At 39.0% G+C, this 18358-nt stretch overlaps 1 protein-coding gene across 4 annotated transcripts in view; it reads right to left on the reverse strand.

The window, feature by feature from the left end:
• ndc80 (NDC80 kinetochore complex component) overlaps positions 1–18358 on the reverse strand; it is a 52609-nt gene that overhangs the window by 3010 nt on the left and 31241 nt on the right. For all 4 annotated transcript variants that reach the window (XM_069908107.1, XM_069908108.1, XM_069908109.1 and 1 more), the window contains exons 12-16: positions 16848–16991; positions 15553–15642; positions 15364–15456; positions 6576–6706; positions 2340–2442 (exon numbers count right to left, since the gene is read on the reverse strand). In XM_069908107.1, coding sequence (XP_069764208.1) covers positions 2340–2442; positions 6576–6706; positions 15364–15456; positions 15553–15642; positions 16848–16991 — 561 coding nt within the window. The remainder of the gene's footprint in view (positions 1–2339; positions 2443–6575; positions 6707–15363; positions 15457–15552; positions 15643–16847; positions 16992–18358) is intronic.

The following is an 18358-nucleotide window of genomic DNA, read 5'->3' on the forward strand; positions in this document are numbered from 1 at the left end:
AGCTGAATTCAGGCTCTCAGCTCACAATATTGTGCCTCCACAATCTCATTTTTTCCTTTCTCACAACCATAAACCTCTTTTTCTTACATGCATAGCAGTCTTTTGAATGTCCTTAATTGTACTAGCTTCCATGACCCCCCTCCCCCAAGCAGTGCATTCCAGCCACCCACCACTGTAGTGAGAAAATCCCTAGCTCTGTCAGCCATGTTGTCCATGGTAAATCTTCTCTGCACCCTTCATGAAGCATCTATATCCTCCCAATAATGAGGCAACCAGAAATGGACAAAATAGTCAAGTAGGGTCTCAGCCAGCCATTCTCAACAGGGGCCATAGCCACCCCGCCCCCCCCACCAACCCCTGGGGCCACAACATATTTAAGAGGGGGGCCCCACAGACCAAAATCCTTAATAAGGAGGGCCCCAAGGTGTATGGGGGGGGGGGCATGGAAACATTTTATATGAAACACCTACAGCAAATGCACTTAATCTGCAGGAAAGAAAAAGATTTAATGACCTGTTAATCCTCAATATCCTGCATTGGATATTAGATACATTTGAGGAACAACCCACTGATTTTGATGCAGTAATTCAAGAAAAGTTGATTGATCTTCAGAAATGATACAATAGCATGCCACAACTTCAATTAATTAAAAAAGATTTTTGGATTAAATCTTCCAAATAGATTTCCAAAACTACAGGAAAAGGCTGAAATATTCTTCATTGCCTTCACCCCACCCCCCCTAAACAAAATGCAGCAATTTAGAAAAGCAATCACTAGCCATTAGAAATTGTATAATGAGATGTTTTTTTAAAAAAAAATCAAAATCTGTGAAGTCAACTTTGGATAAATATTTTTCTAAGAAATAGTTTAGTTATGATATAATTATAAAATAAATGAAAATATCAATTATTTTTATTAATCATAACAGTGTGGGCATTACATGCAGCTAAGTTTTTTTAAAACATTTTTGTAAATCTTAATGGATGTTCTAAAAGGACAGAGATTCATTGTAATTATTCCCATTGATTCTATTAATTGCTTAATGCAAATTCATCTTACGCGAGTAAAAATTGGGAAGAATAATCACATAAAACGGGATTTGACTGTAATTGGTGGCATGGACTTGTGGGACGAGAGGGCCTGTTATGGTGTTTTATGTCTAAATTTAAATTTAATGTGGATTTAGCAAGGTAGTTTCCTTGACATTGCAGAGGTGGCCTTTGACCAACACTATCCTATTTGGAGCCTGACTTTAAAAACTTGCACAGGAACACCAAGCTCAAGGATCTCATTAAAAATTTAATTTTGTAAGAATTAATTTAAATAAGATTTTTTTATCCTCGTTTATGCTCATTCCCAAATGTACAATGGTGTACAAGCCATTGGACTCCAAGAATCTTGATGAAGGGTTCAAGCCTGAAACATTGGTTATGCAGCTTTATCTTTGTTAAAGTACTATTTGACCTGTTGAGTTTCTCCAGCATTATTTTTATGTCACCCATCCACTCTCTGAATGCTACTTCTAAAGCTGCAGAGGACCATTTCCTGTAAACGGCAGCCTCACATTGCAATAAGCTCCAAAACCAGCCCCTGAAGCTGACCAAACTAGTGGCACCTCTTGAACAGGTGGTCATCCAGTCCACAATGGGATTACCATCCGTGTCACACTGGCCAATGCAAGGTTGGAGCTCTCCTGGTGCCTTTCAATTCACAAAGAACCCTGAGACAGTGCACCACAGAACACTGCTAGAATACCACACTGGCTTCCCTGCCTCCTTCAGACAACCCCCCACCAAAGAGAGGAAAAGAAGCTCATTATCCATCCTTTCATACTGCCTTCAGGTCTATCCTCAGCCCTCAAATGGCTCTAGCCCAGTCAGCAGAAACTGAGTTGAACGGAAAAGGCCACAAACTCTTTATAAAGGCATTTGGATGTATGGTTGGGAATGGTTCAGAACAATGGCAGAGAAATGTGACCAGTCCAGAACTCCAATTCAGTTAGCAGATGTGTTGGGCCGAAGGGCCAATCCATTACTTTGACTGAAAGGAACTTGATGTAGATGAATGATATTAACATGCACGAATTTAAATTTAGACATACAGCACAGTAACTGGTTCTTTTGACCCACAAGTCCATGCCACCAATTAAGCTACCTTGCCTGGTACTTTTTAAACAGCGGGAGGAAACAGGAGTCCCCAGGGAAAACCCATGCAGACACAGGGAAAACATACAAACTCCTTACAGACACCGTGGGATTCTATCCCCAGTCCCAATCTCTGGCATTGTAACAACACTAACTGCTATGCTAACCATTCCTGCATTAAATTTTAAGACTCACCTCTACAGTGGTAACATGTTGGCTCATTATATTCAGGGCAAACTGCAAGTTGTTCTTTGCTTTTTTCTTTACTTCTGCTGTCTTCTGTTCCACTTGGTCAGACCTGGAGAGAAAATCATTGCAAGTGCAATAATACTAGTTAGAACTTAGAAGTTCGTCAAAACCTGTTTTCAGCTATGGTCCAGTATGGACTCTGCTCAAAGTTTATAGGCCCCATCCCTGTGAAAAGGAATGTGGATGAGGGATTCCTTGAGGGAGCTGTTCCCATAAGAGGGGGAAGATGCATCTGGTGATGGGATTACATTGCAAGTGGCAGAAACTGCAGAAGATGATATATTCAATGTCTAGGCTGATGGGGTGGTAGGTGAGAACAAGGGGAGTCCTGTTGCATCTCGGGGCAGAGGGGCCCAAGGCAGATGTGCAGTAAAAAGAGATGCAGTAAGGGGAATTCAGAATTGAGGAAAACGCCATGTTTTTTTTCTAAGAAGGAGGACATCTCAGATGTTCTGAAATGGAAGACCTCATTCTGGAAGCAGATGCAACGGAGGTGAAAGAATTGAGAGAAAGGAATAGAATTCTACAGGGAAGAGGGCGTGAAGAGGTGTAATCAAGGTAACTGCGAGTTCGTGGGTTTGTAGAAAAAATCAGTAGTGAGTTTATCTCTTGGGATGGAGACAGAAAGATTGAAAAAAGGGGAGACCATTGCCAGAGATGGCTCAAGTGAATTTAAGGTTGGCATTAAAGTTGGCAGCAAAGAGAATAAAAATGTCAAGCTCATCATGGGTGCATGAGACAACATTTATGTACCTTGTGTAGGCTTGTAGCATGAATTGCTCCATTTAGCCAACAAAAAGACAGGCATAGCTGGGACCCATGCAGGTACCCATAACAACCTCTGATTTGGAGAAAGTGGGATAAACCAAAGGTATTGAGGGTGAGAACAAGTTCTGCCAGGTGGAGGAGAGTGGTGAAGGGGAACTGGTTGGGTATGTTGTTGAATAAGAAACGAAGGGTATTGCGACCTTCAGTATATGGGGATGAGGGTTTAGAGAATGGACTGCCATGGTGCAAATGAGCAGGTAATTTCCAGGGATCTGGAAGCTGTTGAAGTGATAAGCATGCAAAGTATTATGGATGTAGAAAGGCAGGAACAGGATCAAGCGAAACAAAAATAGACTCAAGGTAAGATGGTAATAGTTTGGTGGGGCAGGAGCATGCCAAAACAAGGGTCTACCAGGACAAATGGATTTGTTGATTGGGAAACAATGAATTTAGAGGCTGTGGGAAAGATACAATCAGAAGTAACGAAGTCACCAATGGTGCGTGAGATGTGGCTTGATATTCCTCAGAACATAAGACATTAGTGCAGAAATAAGCTATTCAGCCCATCAAATCTACCATGTAATCCTGATCTATTACCTTACCTTCATCAATTTTCTGAAACCTCCCTTAACTAGTCCTTCCCTTTCCAAGTGATCATAAAACCTATCGCTAAAAATATTTTAAAACCACATCTATAAGGCTTAGGCAGTTCAGCCTATTGAGTCTGCCCCGCCATTCAATCATGAGTTGTTCCTGTCTCCCACTTAGCCCCATTCCCCCGCCTTCTCCTCATAACTTTTGATGCCCTGACTAATCAAGAACTTATCAATCTTTGCCTTAAAAACACCCAATGACCTGCCCTCCACAACCAGCAGTGGCAATAAATCCCATACATTCACCATCTTCTGGCAAAATAAAATTTTCTGCACTTCATAAGTGGACACTCTTTAATCCTGACGTTGTGCCCACTTGTCCTTGACACTCCCAGCGTGGGAACCAACCTTTCTACATCTACTGTCTATGTCTTTTAATATTCTAAATGTTTCCATGAGATCCCCCATTCTCCTAAATTTCAACGAGTACAAGCCAAGAGCTGTCAAATGTTCCTCATATGATAAGCCTTTTATTCCCAGAATCATCCTTGTTAACCTCCCCTGAACTTTCTCAAACATCAGCACATCCTTTTTTGAATGAGTCTAAAGCTGATCACAATAATCCAAATGAGGTCACACCAGTGCCTTCTTAAGCTTCAACATCACATCCCTGCTCTTGTTCTATTCCTCTTGAAATGAATGCCAGCAATCCATTTGTATTCTTCCTCACCAACTAACCTGCAAGTTTACCTTCAGCGTATCCTGCATGAGAACTTTGCATCAGGGAATTTTCAATTTTCTCCAGATTTAGAAAATGGACTGGCCATTCATTTCTTCTACCAGAGTGCTTGACCACATACTTTCCAACATTGCAATTTATTTGCCACTTCTCTGACCATGCACCTTATCTGTGTCAGATTCGGGCAATCTTAGCCTATGTATTTCCTCAACACCATCTGCTCCTCCACCTACCTTCGCATCATCTGCAAACTTGGCCACGAAGCCGCTCATTCCATAATCTCCATCATTGAAGAAACACAAGTAGCAGCTGCTCCAATACAGACCCCCATGGAACACACCAGAAATTGGCAACCAACCAGAATACAATCCCTGTATTCCAACTCTCTGCTTCCTGTCCATCAGCCAGTGCTCTACCTACACTAGGAAGTTTCCTATTATATCTTGTCAAAGGCCTTCTGAAAATCCACTGCATTTCCTTTACCTAACCTGCTTGCAACCTCTAAACATTCCAATAGGTTTGTCAAGCAAGATTTTCCTTTAAGGAAACTATGCCGTCTTCGGCCTATCCTGTCATGTGCCTCCAATTACTCCATAACCTCGACAATTGACTTCAACATCTTTTAAACCATTGACACCAGGCGAACTGGTTTATAATTTCCTTTCTACTGTCTCCCTCCCTCTTGAATAGTGGAGTGGCATTTGTGATTTTCCAACCTTCTGCTTTCAACAGATTTCCTACCACAAAAATATGTGCTACAATGGACAGTGAAGAAGGTTACCTGGGTTTGCATCGGGGTCCAGACCAATTTGGGGAACTGGCCTGAGGACTGGTGGATTCAACACAGACCAGTGAGAGTTGCTGCATTTGGTTAAGATTTGGGTGATATTTGCTCTGTTAATGGCAGGGTGTTATGGAGTAGAAGGACCGAGCAGTTCAAGAACATAGCTCTTTAAAGCTTGCAGCACAGATAAGAACATAAGAAATAGGAGCAGGAGCAAGCCACCCAGCCCATCAAGCCTGCTCCGCCATTAAATGTAATCACGGTTGATCTGATGTCAGGCCCATCTCCACCTACCTGTCTTTTCTCCATATCCATCAATTCCCTTACTAGATAAAAAAAGAGTGAAGAAAACATTTGGAAAGTTTGCCTTCATCAGTCGGGACTTTGAATACAGTTTTGGGTCGTCATGTTGAAGTCTTACAAGACAATGGTGAGGCCACACTGGGAACATTGTGTGTAGTTTTGGTCATCTAGCCATATGAAGACATGATAAGGTTGGAAAGGGTCCAGAGATTTATGAGGTTGCTGCCAGGATTAGGGAAGAAGTGTTATCAGAGCCTGGCAAACAAAGTCTGGTTTCCCTGCAGTGTAGGAGGTTGGAAGATCTTAATGAGGTCTATAAAATCATGAGAATAGACAAGGTAAATAGTGAGTTTATTTTCTAGATAGAGAGAATCTAAGATGAGAGGGTATTACTAGAAAGATGAGGGGTTAGTTTGAGATTTAAAAGGGTCAAGGGACAGTTCTTCACATGGTGGACTCATGGAACAAGCACCAAAATGGTGGAGGCAGGTATGGCAGCTTCCTTTAAGAAACACATGGATTACAAAATGGTTGGGAGGGGATTGGAGGGGCCTGGGCCTGATGGAGGCAAAAGTAAAAGAGCATGTTGTTCAGCACAGACAAGCTGGGCCGGTTTCCGTGAAGGACTGACTCTCACGCGCCTGGTTTCCTGCAAGTCATGGACCATCTCTTCTTTACCCACTCCTGTACTTCTCTCTCCTAGTGGTCTCGCCATCTCTCCCATCACCTGTGCAATGACCATCGCCTCTTAGCCCCTCTTCAGTTTCTTTCCCTTCCATTGATAACTTGACATCAACCTTTCCAACTTGGTGCAAGGTTCTAGCATCTAGTTTTTGTATTTCTCTTCAAAAAACGGATAATAAAACTGTTAATTTTTTTCAGTTTTAACACAATTTTGGATTCGTAGCCTGAAAACAAAAATCACATTACTCTGTTAAAAGGTCAGTTTCAATTACTGTGAACTTCCACTTCCAATATTATGAACCCTTACAAACCGGTATTTAGCTGCTTTCAGTTGCCCAATCACTTCATCCAATTCTTCTTTCATGGTCTTCTGCAACCATTTTTTCTTGTTTTCCAGGGATTCATGCTCCTCAGCATGCTTTGCCATTTCACGATCATCTTCCTGCAAGAAACTGGCAATGAATTACATTTCTTCCATAATCAAAGTTTAAGTGCTCTCTCAATAGGTCAGAGCAAGAATGGGGAAATATCAAAGGCATGTTGGAATGATCACGGGATTTTTTTTAATCCCCAGTAGTGCACTAGAACAACCGAGGAAGTGGCCATTTCACATTTGAACCAATGGAATGAAAAAGTTTAATCAAGGATCTTGAGTTAAACAGAGCCCCTGGGGGTAATGACCAAAATGACAGAATTCAAAATGCACTGAGGAATGATACAATAGATCAGCAATTCTCATTGGGGTCCAAAGGCTGCCCTGGGGTAGGATGGGCCTTGGACCAAAATAATGATTTTCTTTTTATTTATTTATTTATTTTTAAACATGTGGTCAGTAGGAAAAAAGTACAGAAGAAACCAACTAAACTTGACTGTTGCATAGGATAAGGGGCCAATAAATTGTGAGCAGAGTCCTCAGGGAGCGACAGCCAAATAAAGGTTGAGAATGGCTGCCAAAGACCATAGAACATTACCATGGAGTACAGGTCATTCAGCCCTTGATGTTTAGTTTGTGGAGTAGGTTTATATAGGTTGGCACAAACCTACTCCACAAACTAAACTCTTCCTAACTCACACCCTTAACTCTCTATTTTTCCTGCATCCATGTGCCTGTCTAATAGTCTTTTAAATGTACCAGCCTTCACCACCACCCCTGGCAACGTATTCCAGGCACCCACTACTCTGTGAAAAAACCTATCCCTGACATCACCCTGAAACTTTCCTCCCTTCACCTTGTACAGATGTCCCTTGGTATTTGCTACTCCCACCTTGGGGGAAAAAAGTGCTGACTGTCCATCCTATTTGTGCTTCTCAATCTTGTAGACCTCTATTCAGTCATCTCTCAGTATTCTTCACTCCAAAGAGAAGAGCCCTTGCAATGTTAACCTTGCCTCAGAGGACTCATTCCTCAATACAGGCAACACCCGGGTGATATCAGAAACATTGATGAAGGAAATCCCGTGGATGTTCTCTACATAGACTTAAGTAAAGACTTTGACAAGGTACCACACGGGAAGTTAATCAGAGAGTTTATCACTTGGTGTTTATGGTGAGGTAGTGAATTGGATTAGACATTTGCCTCATGGAATAAATTAGAGAAAGTGATAGTGGATGATTAATTGACTGGAGGTAAGGTAATTGTGTCCTTCCTGAACCACTCTATCCTTATCCTTCACTGTCAATCAATATGAGGAAAGTTAAAAATCGACCAATCACTACATTAATATTTTTGTACCTTTGGAGGAGTCACGTGATGGAGTAGTGGCCGGACGGAGAACTCCAGCCCTCTCCAGAAAAGTCGGGAAAAACAAGAGAAAATACAAAGGCACAGAAATAAAAGTTAAAGAAAAGTGAGTATAAAGGTGGAAAGAAGATGGAGACAAAAAAAGAAAAATCAAAATCAACGGAAAGAAGAGAGGAAGAGAAGACAACGGAGGAAAAAGGTGAAGGCCTTACCTGTCCGAAGAGGCCCGCTGTGGAGAGAGGAGCCCGCATCCTCAGGTCGGTAGAAAAAGAACTACAACAATGGCTCACAGAGCCGAGTAAAAGTGCGCAACCGCGCATGAAAAAAAACACACCGACGGGAGGGGGGGACCAGCTGGGGAGTCGATCTCCACAGCCGGCAACGACAGCTGCAGAACACCTGCAGCAAGAAGAGACCACAGAAAACAATGAAAACAAGAAAGAAGAGAAGGAAAGGGCAACAAAGAAACAACAGATGGCCAACCCAGAGGAAGAAGAAGAGGAAGAATACAGTGAAATAGATGAAGGGAAAGGCAAGGTAAAGGATATACTTTCTCTTGTTAGAGGATACATGGAGTCATTTAAAGAATGGCAAACACAGGAATTCAATGATTTAAGAAGAAGAATAAACAACACAGAAGAGAAAGTGAATAAAATAGATATGACCTTAACAGAAATGGGGAAAAAAATGGACAAGATGGAAGAACGGGCAGTAGCAGCAGAAATGGAGGTAGAAGACTTAAAAAAGAAATTGGAGGAATCTAATAAAAAAACTAAAGAGACACAAGAACTACTAGCTCAAAAAATAGATATAATGGAAAATTATAACATAAGAAATAACATAAAGATAGTGGGCCTTAAGGAAGATGAAGAAGGCAAGAATATGAGGGAGTTTATAAAAGAGTGGATCCCTAAGACCCTAGGATGTCCAGAACTACAGCAAGAAATGGAAATAGAAAGGGCACATAGAACATTGGCCTCTAAACCACAACCACAACAAAAACCAAGATCTATTGTAGTAAAATTCCTAAGATATACGACAATAGAAAAGGTACTGGAGAAGACAATGGAAAAAGTAAGAGAGGGCAACAAACCACTGGAATATAAAGGGCAAAAAATCTTCATTTATCCAGATATAAGTTTTGAACTTCTAAAGAAGAGAAAAGAGTTCAATACAGCAAAGGCGATTTTATGGAAGAAAGGGTATAAATTTATACTGAAGCATCCTGCGGTATTGAAAATATTTATTCCAGGACAACAAAACAGACTATTCTCGGATCCAGAAGAAGCACGAAAATTTGCAGAACAATTACAAAAATAGACTGAGGGAGGAAGACGGGTAATGAGAGTAAAAATGATCACGATTGATATGTATGTGGGTAAAGACAAAAATAGACTGAGGGATGAAGACGGGTAATGAGGGTAAAAATGACCACGATTGATATGTATGCGGGTAAAGAGGTATAAGAGTGAATAGAGACAATGTGCATACGTGAATGTATCTATAATTAGAGGAAAATATAGATAGGAAAGACAAGAATTAATAAGGGAAGGTAATGGAATAGAGAGAATAAGGAGGGAATTAAAAGAGTGACCTTTGTGACATATGAAAAGTGAAATCTTTTCTGGGGGGGCAGGGTGGGGGAAAATAGCGGTCACTGCAAAATCAGTTGACGCTTGCGAGTGGATTCGCAAATCCAAATGGAGAGGGGAGATGTGGTTGTCCGACAAGGGATAAAGGACAACTCAGGAGGGGAAGGGGAGATTGGGGATAAAGAAGATAGAAATAGGAGAATAAGGAAAATGTTGGATGTTGTAGGAATGTTGTCTTGTAAAGAGTTGAAAATAAGAAAACAGAAATGGAAAAGGAGGAAAGGTAATGATGGAAAAACAGAAAGAGAAGATAAACAAAATATAAAATGGCTACGCTGAACTATATGACTTTAAATATTAATGGAATACATAACCAAATTAAAAGGAAGAAACTACTAAATTTACTGAAAAAGGAAAAAATAGATATAGCATTTGTCCAAGAAACACACTTAACTGAATTGGAGCACAAGAAATTAAAGAGAGATTGGGTAGGACATGTAACAGCAGCATCGTATAATTCAAAAGCAAGAGGAGTGGCTATATTAATTAGCAAAAATGTGCCATTTAAAATAGAAGAGGAAATAATAGATCCAGCAGGGAGATATGTTATGATAAAATGTCAGATATATTCGGAGCATTGGAATCTACTTAATATATATTCACCTAACGAAGAAGATCAAAAGTTTATGCAAGATATCTTTTTGAAGGTAGCTAATACGCAAGGGAACATACTAATAGGAGGGGATTTCAATCTGAATTTGGATCCAAATATGGATAAAACGGGGAAAAAAATTAACAGGAAGAACAAAGTAACCAAATTTATAATTAAATCAATGCAAGAAATGAAACTTGTGGACACATGGAGGAAACAAAACCCAAAAGAAAAGGAATACTCATACTACTCGACTAGACATAAAACATACTCAAGAATAGACCTATTTTTGTTATCAGCTAGTATGCAGGATAGAGTAAGAAAAACAGAATATAAAGCGAGAATGCTATCGGACCATTCACCCTTAATACTGACAGTAAAGCTAGAGGACATCCCTCCAAGAATGTATAGATGGAGATTAAACCCCATGCTACTTAAAAGACAGGATTTTAAAGAATTTATTGAAAAACAATTAAAAATATATTTTGAAGTAAATACGGAATCAGTGGAAGATAAGTTTATACTATGGGACGCAATGAAAGCATTCATTAGAGGGCAAATAATAAGTTATGTAACCAAGATGAAGAAGGACTACAATCAGGAAACAGAGCAGTTGGAAAGGGAAATAGTAAACATAGAAAAAAAATTAGCAATGAAGGAAGATACAACTAAAAGAAGAGAATTGGCGGATAAAAAAATAAAATATGAAACATTACAAACATATAAGGTGGAGAAGAATATAATGAAGACAAAACAGAAATATTATGAACTAGGTGAAAAAACACACAAAATCTTAGCATGGCAGCTTAAGACAGAGCAAACTAAGAAAATGGTATTGGCAACAAGGAAAAAAGACAAACAAGTTACATATAATCCGAAAGAAATTAAGGAAAACTTCAGAGAATTCTATGAACAATTATACCGAACTGAAAACGAAGGGAAAGAAGGGAAAATAGATGAATTTTTGACTAAAATTGAACTACCAAAACTACAAATAGAGGAACAAAATAAATTAACAGAACCATTTGGAACAGTAGAAATACAAGAGATAATACAAAAATGACCAAATAATAAGACACCAGGAGAGGATGGACTCCCAATAGAATTCTACAAAACATTTAAAGACCTATTAATACCGCCCCGCCTGGATGTAATCAACCAGATTGATGAGACACAAAACTTACCAGATTCATGTAAAACAGCAATAATTACAGTGATATTAAAACAAGGGAAAGATCCACTCTCACCAGCGTCATATAGACCAATATCTTTGCTAAACACAGATTATAAGATAATAGCTAAACTATTAGCAAACAGATTAGCAGAACAGGTACCGAAAATGGTAAATTTAGACCAAACTGGATTTATCAAAAAAAGACGCACAACAGACAATATTTGTAAATTTATTAACTTAATTCATGCAGTAGAAGGAAATAAAGCACCTGCAGTAGCAGTTGCTTTAGACGCAGAGAAGGCCTTCGACAGAGTAGAATGGAATTATTTGTTCAAAGTATTGCAAAAATTCAGTTTACCGGAGAAGCATATTAATTGGATTAAAGCATTATATAAGGAACCGTTAGCGAAAGTGACAATAAATGGACATGTATCAAAGCAATTTAACTTAAGCAGGTCAACGCGGCAGGGATGCCCACTATCACCGTTATTGTTTGCGCTAGCTATAGAACCACTAGCAGAATTGATAAGAATAGATAATAATATAAAAGGAATAAAAATAAAAGACAGGGAATATAAAATCAGTCTATTTGCGGATGATGTGATAGTGTACTTAACAGAACCAGAACTATCAATAAAAGAATTATATAAGAAATTGAAGGAATATGGAGAAGTGTTGGGATACAAGATAAACGTAAATAAAAGTGAAGCAATGCCTATGAATAACGCAGATTTCTCAAAATTTAAGAAGGAATCCCCATTCAGATGGCAAATGCAGGCAATAAGATACCTAGGTGTACAAATAAACAAAAATCTAGGCCAATTATATAAACTCAATTACAATCCACTAATGAAAAAATTACAGGACGATTTAGAGCATTGGAAAGAGCTACCACTAACACTGATAGGAAGGATAAACTGTATTAAAATGAACATTTTTCCAAGGATACTATACTTATTTCAGGCATTGCCAATACAACTGACAGAAAAATTCTTCAAAGAGTTAAAGAAAATAATAAGGAAATTTTTATGGAGAGGGGGGAAACCGAGGATAGCACTAGATAAATTAACAGAATGGTATAAACAAGGAGGCTTACAATTGCCAAACTTCAAAAATTATTATAGAGCCGCACAATTAAGATACCTATCAGATTTTTATCAAACAAGGGAAAAACCAGACTGGACGAGATTAGAATTAGATAAAATAGGGGAAAAGATACCTGAACACATATTATATAAATGGGACGAAAAATTGGTACAACATAGAACTTCTCCAGTATTACACCATCTCCTCAATATATGGAAGAAGATTCATGTAGAAAGAAATAAAACAAATTATCAATTACCAAAACTAATATTGACGCAAAATAAGCTACTCCCTTTTACAATAGACAACCTTTCCTTTAGAAAATGGGAAAAAAAAGGGATTAAAAGAATAGAAAATTGTTTTTCAGAAAGTAGATTCTTATCCTTTGAACAAATGAGAGATAAGTACAATATAACTGGAGATACAGCGCTGGCATATTACCAACTGAGATCCTACTTGAAAGATAAATTAGGAAGCAATTTGAGTTTACCAGAGGGAAGTAACCCTGAATATGTGATTACAGATACAATGTTAATCAAAAGATTTATAACAAATATGTATATTAAACTGCAAGAAAAGGAGAATAAGGAAACAAATGGTAAAACTAAACAAAAATGGGAACAAGATTTAAATATAAAGATAAAAAAGGAAACATGGGAGAAATTATGTTCTGGAACGATGAGAAATACAATAAATACGAGGCTACGTATGATACAATATAATTGGTTACACAGACTATACATTACACCGCAAAAGTTAAATAAATGGGACCCAACAGTATCTGATAGATGTTTTCGATGTAAAAAAGAAAGGGGAACAACAATTCATGCAATCTGGACATGTGAGAGAGTAGAAAAATTTTGGGATGATCTCAATCAGATATTAAATAAAATAACAGAAAACAATATACCAAAGAATCCAGAGATCTTTCTCCTAAGTAACATAAAAAACAAAGAATTTGGAATTGACTTGGAGGATGCACAAAAAAGATTTGTTAAGATAGCCCTAGCCGTAGCAAAAAAATGTATTATGTCAACCTTGAAATTGGAAGATAATTTGAAAATACAACAATGGTATATAGAAATGAATAAATGTATTCCATTAGAAAAAATAACATATAGTTTAAGAAATAATATTGAAATATTCGAACAAGTATGGGAGCCTTACATTAAATACAATAGCGAAAACCTACCGGGAACAAACATTACCTAAGTTGATGGAAGGAGAAGAGAAGAAAAGAATGGACTCAGTAGAATTTCTGGTGTATTTTTGTTGAATGACAAAATTGTCTGACTGGCTTAATGCAACCTAGATTGTATACCTAAAATGGATGAGAGGGGGGGGTGGGGGGGTGGCTTGGGAGGAGGGAGGTGGGGGGGGGAGAAAAAGTCACTGTATATGTGTGAAAAAGAAAAAGTGTATATCATGGCTAACGTGATTTATGGTGTGAAAAATAAAAAATTTAATTTAAAAAAAAAATATTTTTGTACCTTTCTAGAATCTTGGTTCACTATCTGCTCCTTGATATCTCTCACTATGGGTTGGGTGGGGGGAGGGTCTATAATTATACACCTAATACGGTTATTGCCCACTTCCTATTCCACCCACTCTGACTGTGCACAATTCCTCCACTACTTCCCCCTTCTCTACAACTGTAACAGCATCCCTGACCTGCAATGCCACTCCCACCTCTTTTGCTTCCCTTCTCATCCTTTTAAAAACATTTAAAGGCTGCCACATTCAGCACACGTTCCTGCCCGAGTTACCCAAATCTCTGGAATGGCCACAATGTCACAATATTGGTTCAAGTTCATCTGCATTAAAATACACACATTTCCACCCACCCTACTCACTGTTGTAGCCTACACTAACCTTTAACACAGTCCACAACTCCTCCAACCTTCATATTACCTGCAAACTAACTGACCCATCTACATCCAGGTCATTTATAAAAATCACAAAGAACAGGGGTCCCAAAACAGATCCTGTGGAACTCCACGAGTCACTGATCTCCAGGCAGAATATTTAAAACCCACTATTCTTCTGTTTTGCACAGGCAAGCCAATTCTAAATCTACACAGCCTCACCTCATGACTTTCTGAACAAGTCTCTCATGGGAGACTTTGTCAAATAGCTTACTAAAATCCATGTACACCACATCTACAATTTCTTTTGTGACCCCCCTCAAAAATTAAATTAAGCTTGAGGCATGACCTTCCCCTCACAATGTCATAGTGACAATCCCCAAAAAGACTCTACTTCAGCAACTGCTCATAAATCCTGCTCTTAAGAATCATCTCCATTAGTATACCCACCACTGATGCAAGATACATTGGTCTATCATTCCCAGAATTTCCCCCATTACACCTTTTTAAAACAAGGGGACATTTGCCATTCTCCAATCCTCCATTCAAGGAGGACGTAAAGATCATCACTAAGCCCCCGCAATCTCATCCCTACTTTACCCATAGCAACCTGGGTTACTTCTTGTCTGATCCTAGGGACTTATCAATCCTAATGTTTTTAAAAAGATCTAGCACTTCCTCTTTCTTAATCTCAAAATGGTCAAGCACATAAGCTTGCTCTATTCTGACCAAGGTTGCTTTCTCTGGTGAATACCGAACCAAAGGACCTCTTTGGCCTCCAGGCACAGGTTGCCTCCTTTATCCTGAAGCGGCCTTACTTCTGTTCATGCATGTATATTGTGAAAATTAATCATGATCCTGGTCTGCACAACGTTGTGGACACGGTGCCAGGTTTTCTGATGATTACGTGGAGTACCTCCAGATCACAGCTCTATTACAAAGGTCAAAATCTGTTCATTTAACCGTTTTGGAAAACTTGAGAGATTTACCTCTTTTTCTTGATTAATTGTTTCATCCACCTTTTGGATTTGTGCTTCTAAAATTTTCACATCATTTAGTTTGTCATCTTTCATGCTTTCCACCTAAATGAATGAATTATAATCTTCAGCAAACGCATTTTACTTTACAAACTAAAAGTAAAATCCACAGGATACTGCACAACATCAATAACTCCATACTTGTTCACAGGCCTCTTGCATACTCATGATCTTGTTTATCAGATGTTGAATTTCTTCATTTTGCTGTTTTACCAGTGTCATCAAACCATTCTGTAAAAGTAGAACAGGTTATATCAAAATATGAAGACATTATTTGAACAGAGTAAAATTCTTTTGATCTTTGTCTTTTTGCTTAAAATGCTACTTTGCAATTTAATTATGGTAAAACCCCCATTATCCAGCACCTACAGGGATCACAGATGCCTGAAATGTGAATTTTCCAGTTGACAACAAAGAACAGAAATCAGTATTTTAGTCTTTAATTATGAAAAGCTCACTTTAATCATGTAATTCCCATAACTTACAAAATTTAAATTCGTCACTGGCGCTGTAAGTGTTGCGTGAACGCTACACTAACTGTGCCACCGTTATAATGAATTCCTCCCCACCTTCCCCCCCCCCCCCCACAAGGGTTTACAGATAAAGCTGTACTAATACACCCAATAAGAATAAAGATAGCAAGTAGGAACAGGGAGATACTTTGGGAGAGTCACCCCAGCGGCAAGTGGTAATGACCAGTTCATCTTGGTCAGACCCTCGGCGCAACCCAATTCACCTCCACACCAGTGTCCCAGTCAAGCCTTTGGCGCACTTTCCTTTAAATTCAAACACCATTCGCAAGCACTGTAACAGTGTCGCACTAGCAGCTAAGCTAACGGTGCCACCGTCACAATTAACTCAAGATTACAGATAAACCTTACAAACATACATAATAGACTAATAAAGACAAAGACATACCAAGTAGGGACAGGGAGACACTTTGGGAGACTTGTCCCAGCAGCATTGGCAGCTCTTCATCCTGGGCACCACCATTTTATTCAAACACATTAGGGTTAGGGTTTGAAACTTTAATCAAATAGCTGCTGCGGGTGGGGCACGACCGGGGCACTCCACTGGCTGAATGTTTGTATCTTCACCAAGGAGTTGTGTGTTGCTTCGAAGAATATTTATTTTTACAATTTTAAACTTTTATTTAAAACTTTCTTATTTACTTCAATGTCTTCATTTCTTTTACTTTTTTTCTGGTTGTTTGATTTTTCCGGTAGATTGAGTGCTGGATAATGTGGATTTTTCTGTATTTCAAATCTTTGCCACCTGTTTTTGAATTCTTTTTTTTTTAAATTTTCACATGAAAAGCAGTCCAGGCAAGTCAACCTATATTGAAGTATAGGTGTGCAAAACAGAACTAAGGGGCCGCCCAGGGCGGAGGGTGTGCAGGAGGGCACGGTGCAAAGTAAAATTATAAAAGGCCTTACTTTTATTTTCAAGGTATTCATTTTCCCTGAGGCCACATCCATGAAATTCAGTTCAAAGTCTTGTCCTTGAGCATTTTCAGCCATTTTGGGGATTAGTTTGAGTTTCCAAGCCATTGTATGATACTCCTGCAGTTTTACTTCCAGCTAAAGCAAAGGCAATAATAGAAGGTGAATGAACATTGGATGCGTGGCAGATGAAAATAAATGAATATTTTCAACAGATAGTGTGTCCATATACCGCTCAGATTTACAAACACAGGGCATTGTCTCACAATCTGCAGATAAATGGTTCATCATTTAAGTCCAACACTTACAGACCCGGCTTGTTCTCACAACATTTTCTAAACTAAGCATCTGGACATTTACTCAACTCTTAATCACTGAGGTTTACTTCATAAAAATGGTTTAAACTCTATTTTTACTTCAAACCTTTACTTTCCCTCTCCTACCTCAACATGCATTTTCATGAAAGGACAATCCAAGACAGTGATGAATTTTAAATAAACTGCAGTTGTTTGTATGCCTGTAATAATATTAATATAAATTGAGCAGATAAATCCAAAGATCCCGCCTGTCTTAAAACAAAACTCGCTCTTTCAACTGTTTTATTTACCAGCCCTCAAACTTTAAATTTCAATGGACTTGAAGACATAGCACAAATGTGGTGCCAGATTCATTCCCGAGATCAAGCAGGGAAAGTCAGGAGCAAATCAGATCATCATATGAAAAACGTTAAAGTGCAGAGGTCATTTTGGACACAAGGTGAAAAGCTAGTCTTCAGGATTTGTGGCTACGAATCGTTAAAATGTCACAGACGGACACAGAAAATGATCACAAGCTAACAAAAATGGCACTCACATCAGAATAAAGTGATAGGTTGTGCATTAGTAATAAAAAACCTAGAATCCTCCAAGTACCTCTGGGCACCGCACAAACTGAACTCAAGGATTGTAGAATTTAGAAACTGACATTGATATGGGTCTGGTTGCACTTCCTAAACAGTGGTTCTCGATCTCCCCCCCCCCCCCCACTCAAAATACCACCTTAAATAATCCTTTACGAATATTCATAGGAACCATCGTTCAAGAAAAAAAAGTGAGTCCTTTTCAGGTGTCAGAACAATCCACGATTAGTTTAACAAGGTCCTGAACACCATTGCAAAGAAACATTTCTTTAACTTGGTGGCGCTGGACTTCATGCTCCATTCATATCAATTAGCAAGTAGCAGACAAGGGGCTTAGACTTCATTGCCATACCAACATGTCCATTCATGTGCTGCCAGGTTGAGACCACATAAATTGGAGGGCTGGCTCCAACCTGACAGCATCAATATCTGGACTGTTCCAATTTCTGGAAACCTGCTTCCCCAATTTTTATTCCTCTCTCACTTTCTTCTTCCCCAACCTGTCCACCTCCTCTAATCCTTAGTCCCTTCCTCCCATCACAGGGTATCTTTCTGAGTCCTCTGCCCATCGCTTCAGCTCCTTTCTTCTCTTTTCCCTCCCTATGCT

Source organism: Narcine bancroftii, chromosome 13 (assembly GCF_036971445.1).
Source record: "Narcine bancroftii isolate sNarBan1 chromosome 13, sNarBan1.hap1, whole genome shotgun sequence".
Taxonomy (NCBI): Eukaryota; Metazoa; Chordata; class Chondrichthyes; order Torpediniformes; family Narcinidae; genus Narcine; species Narcine bancroftii.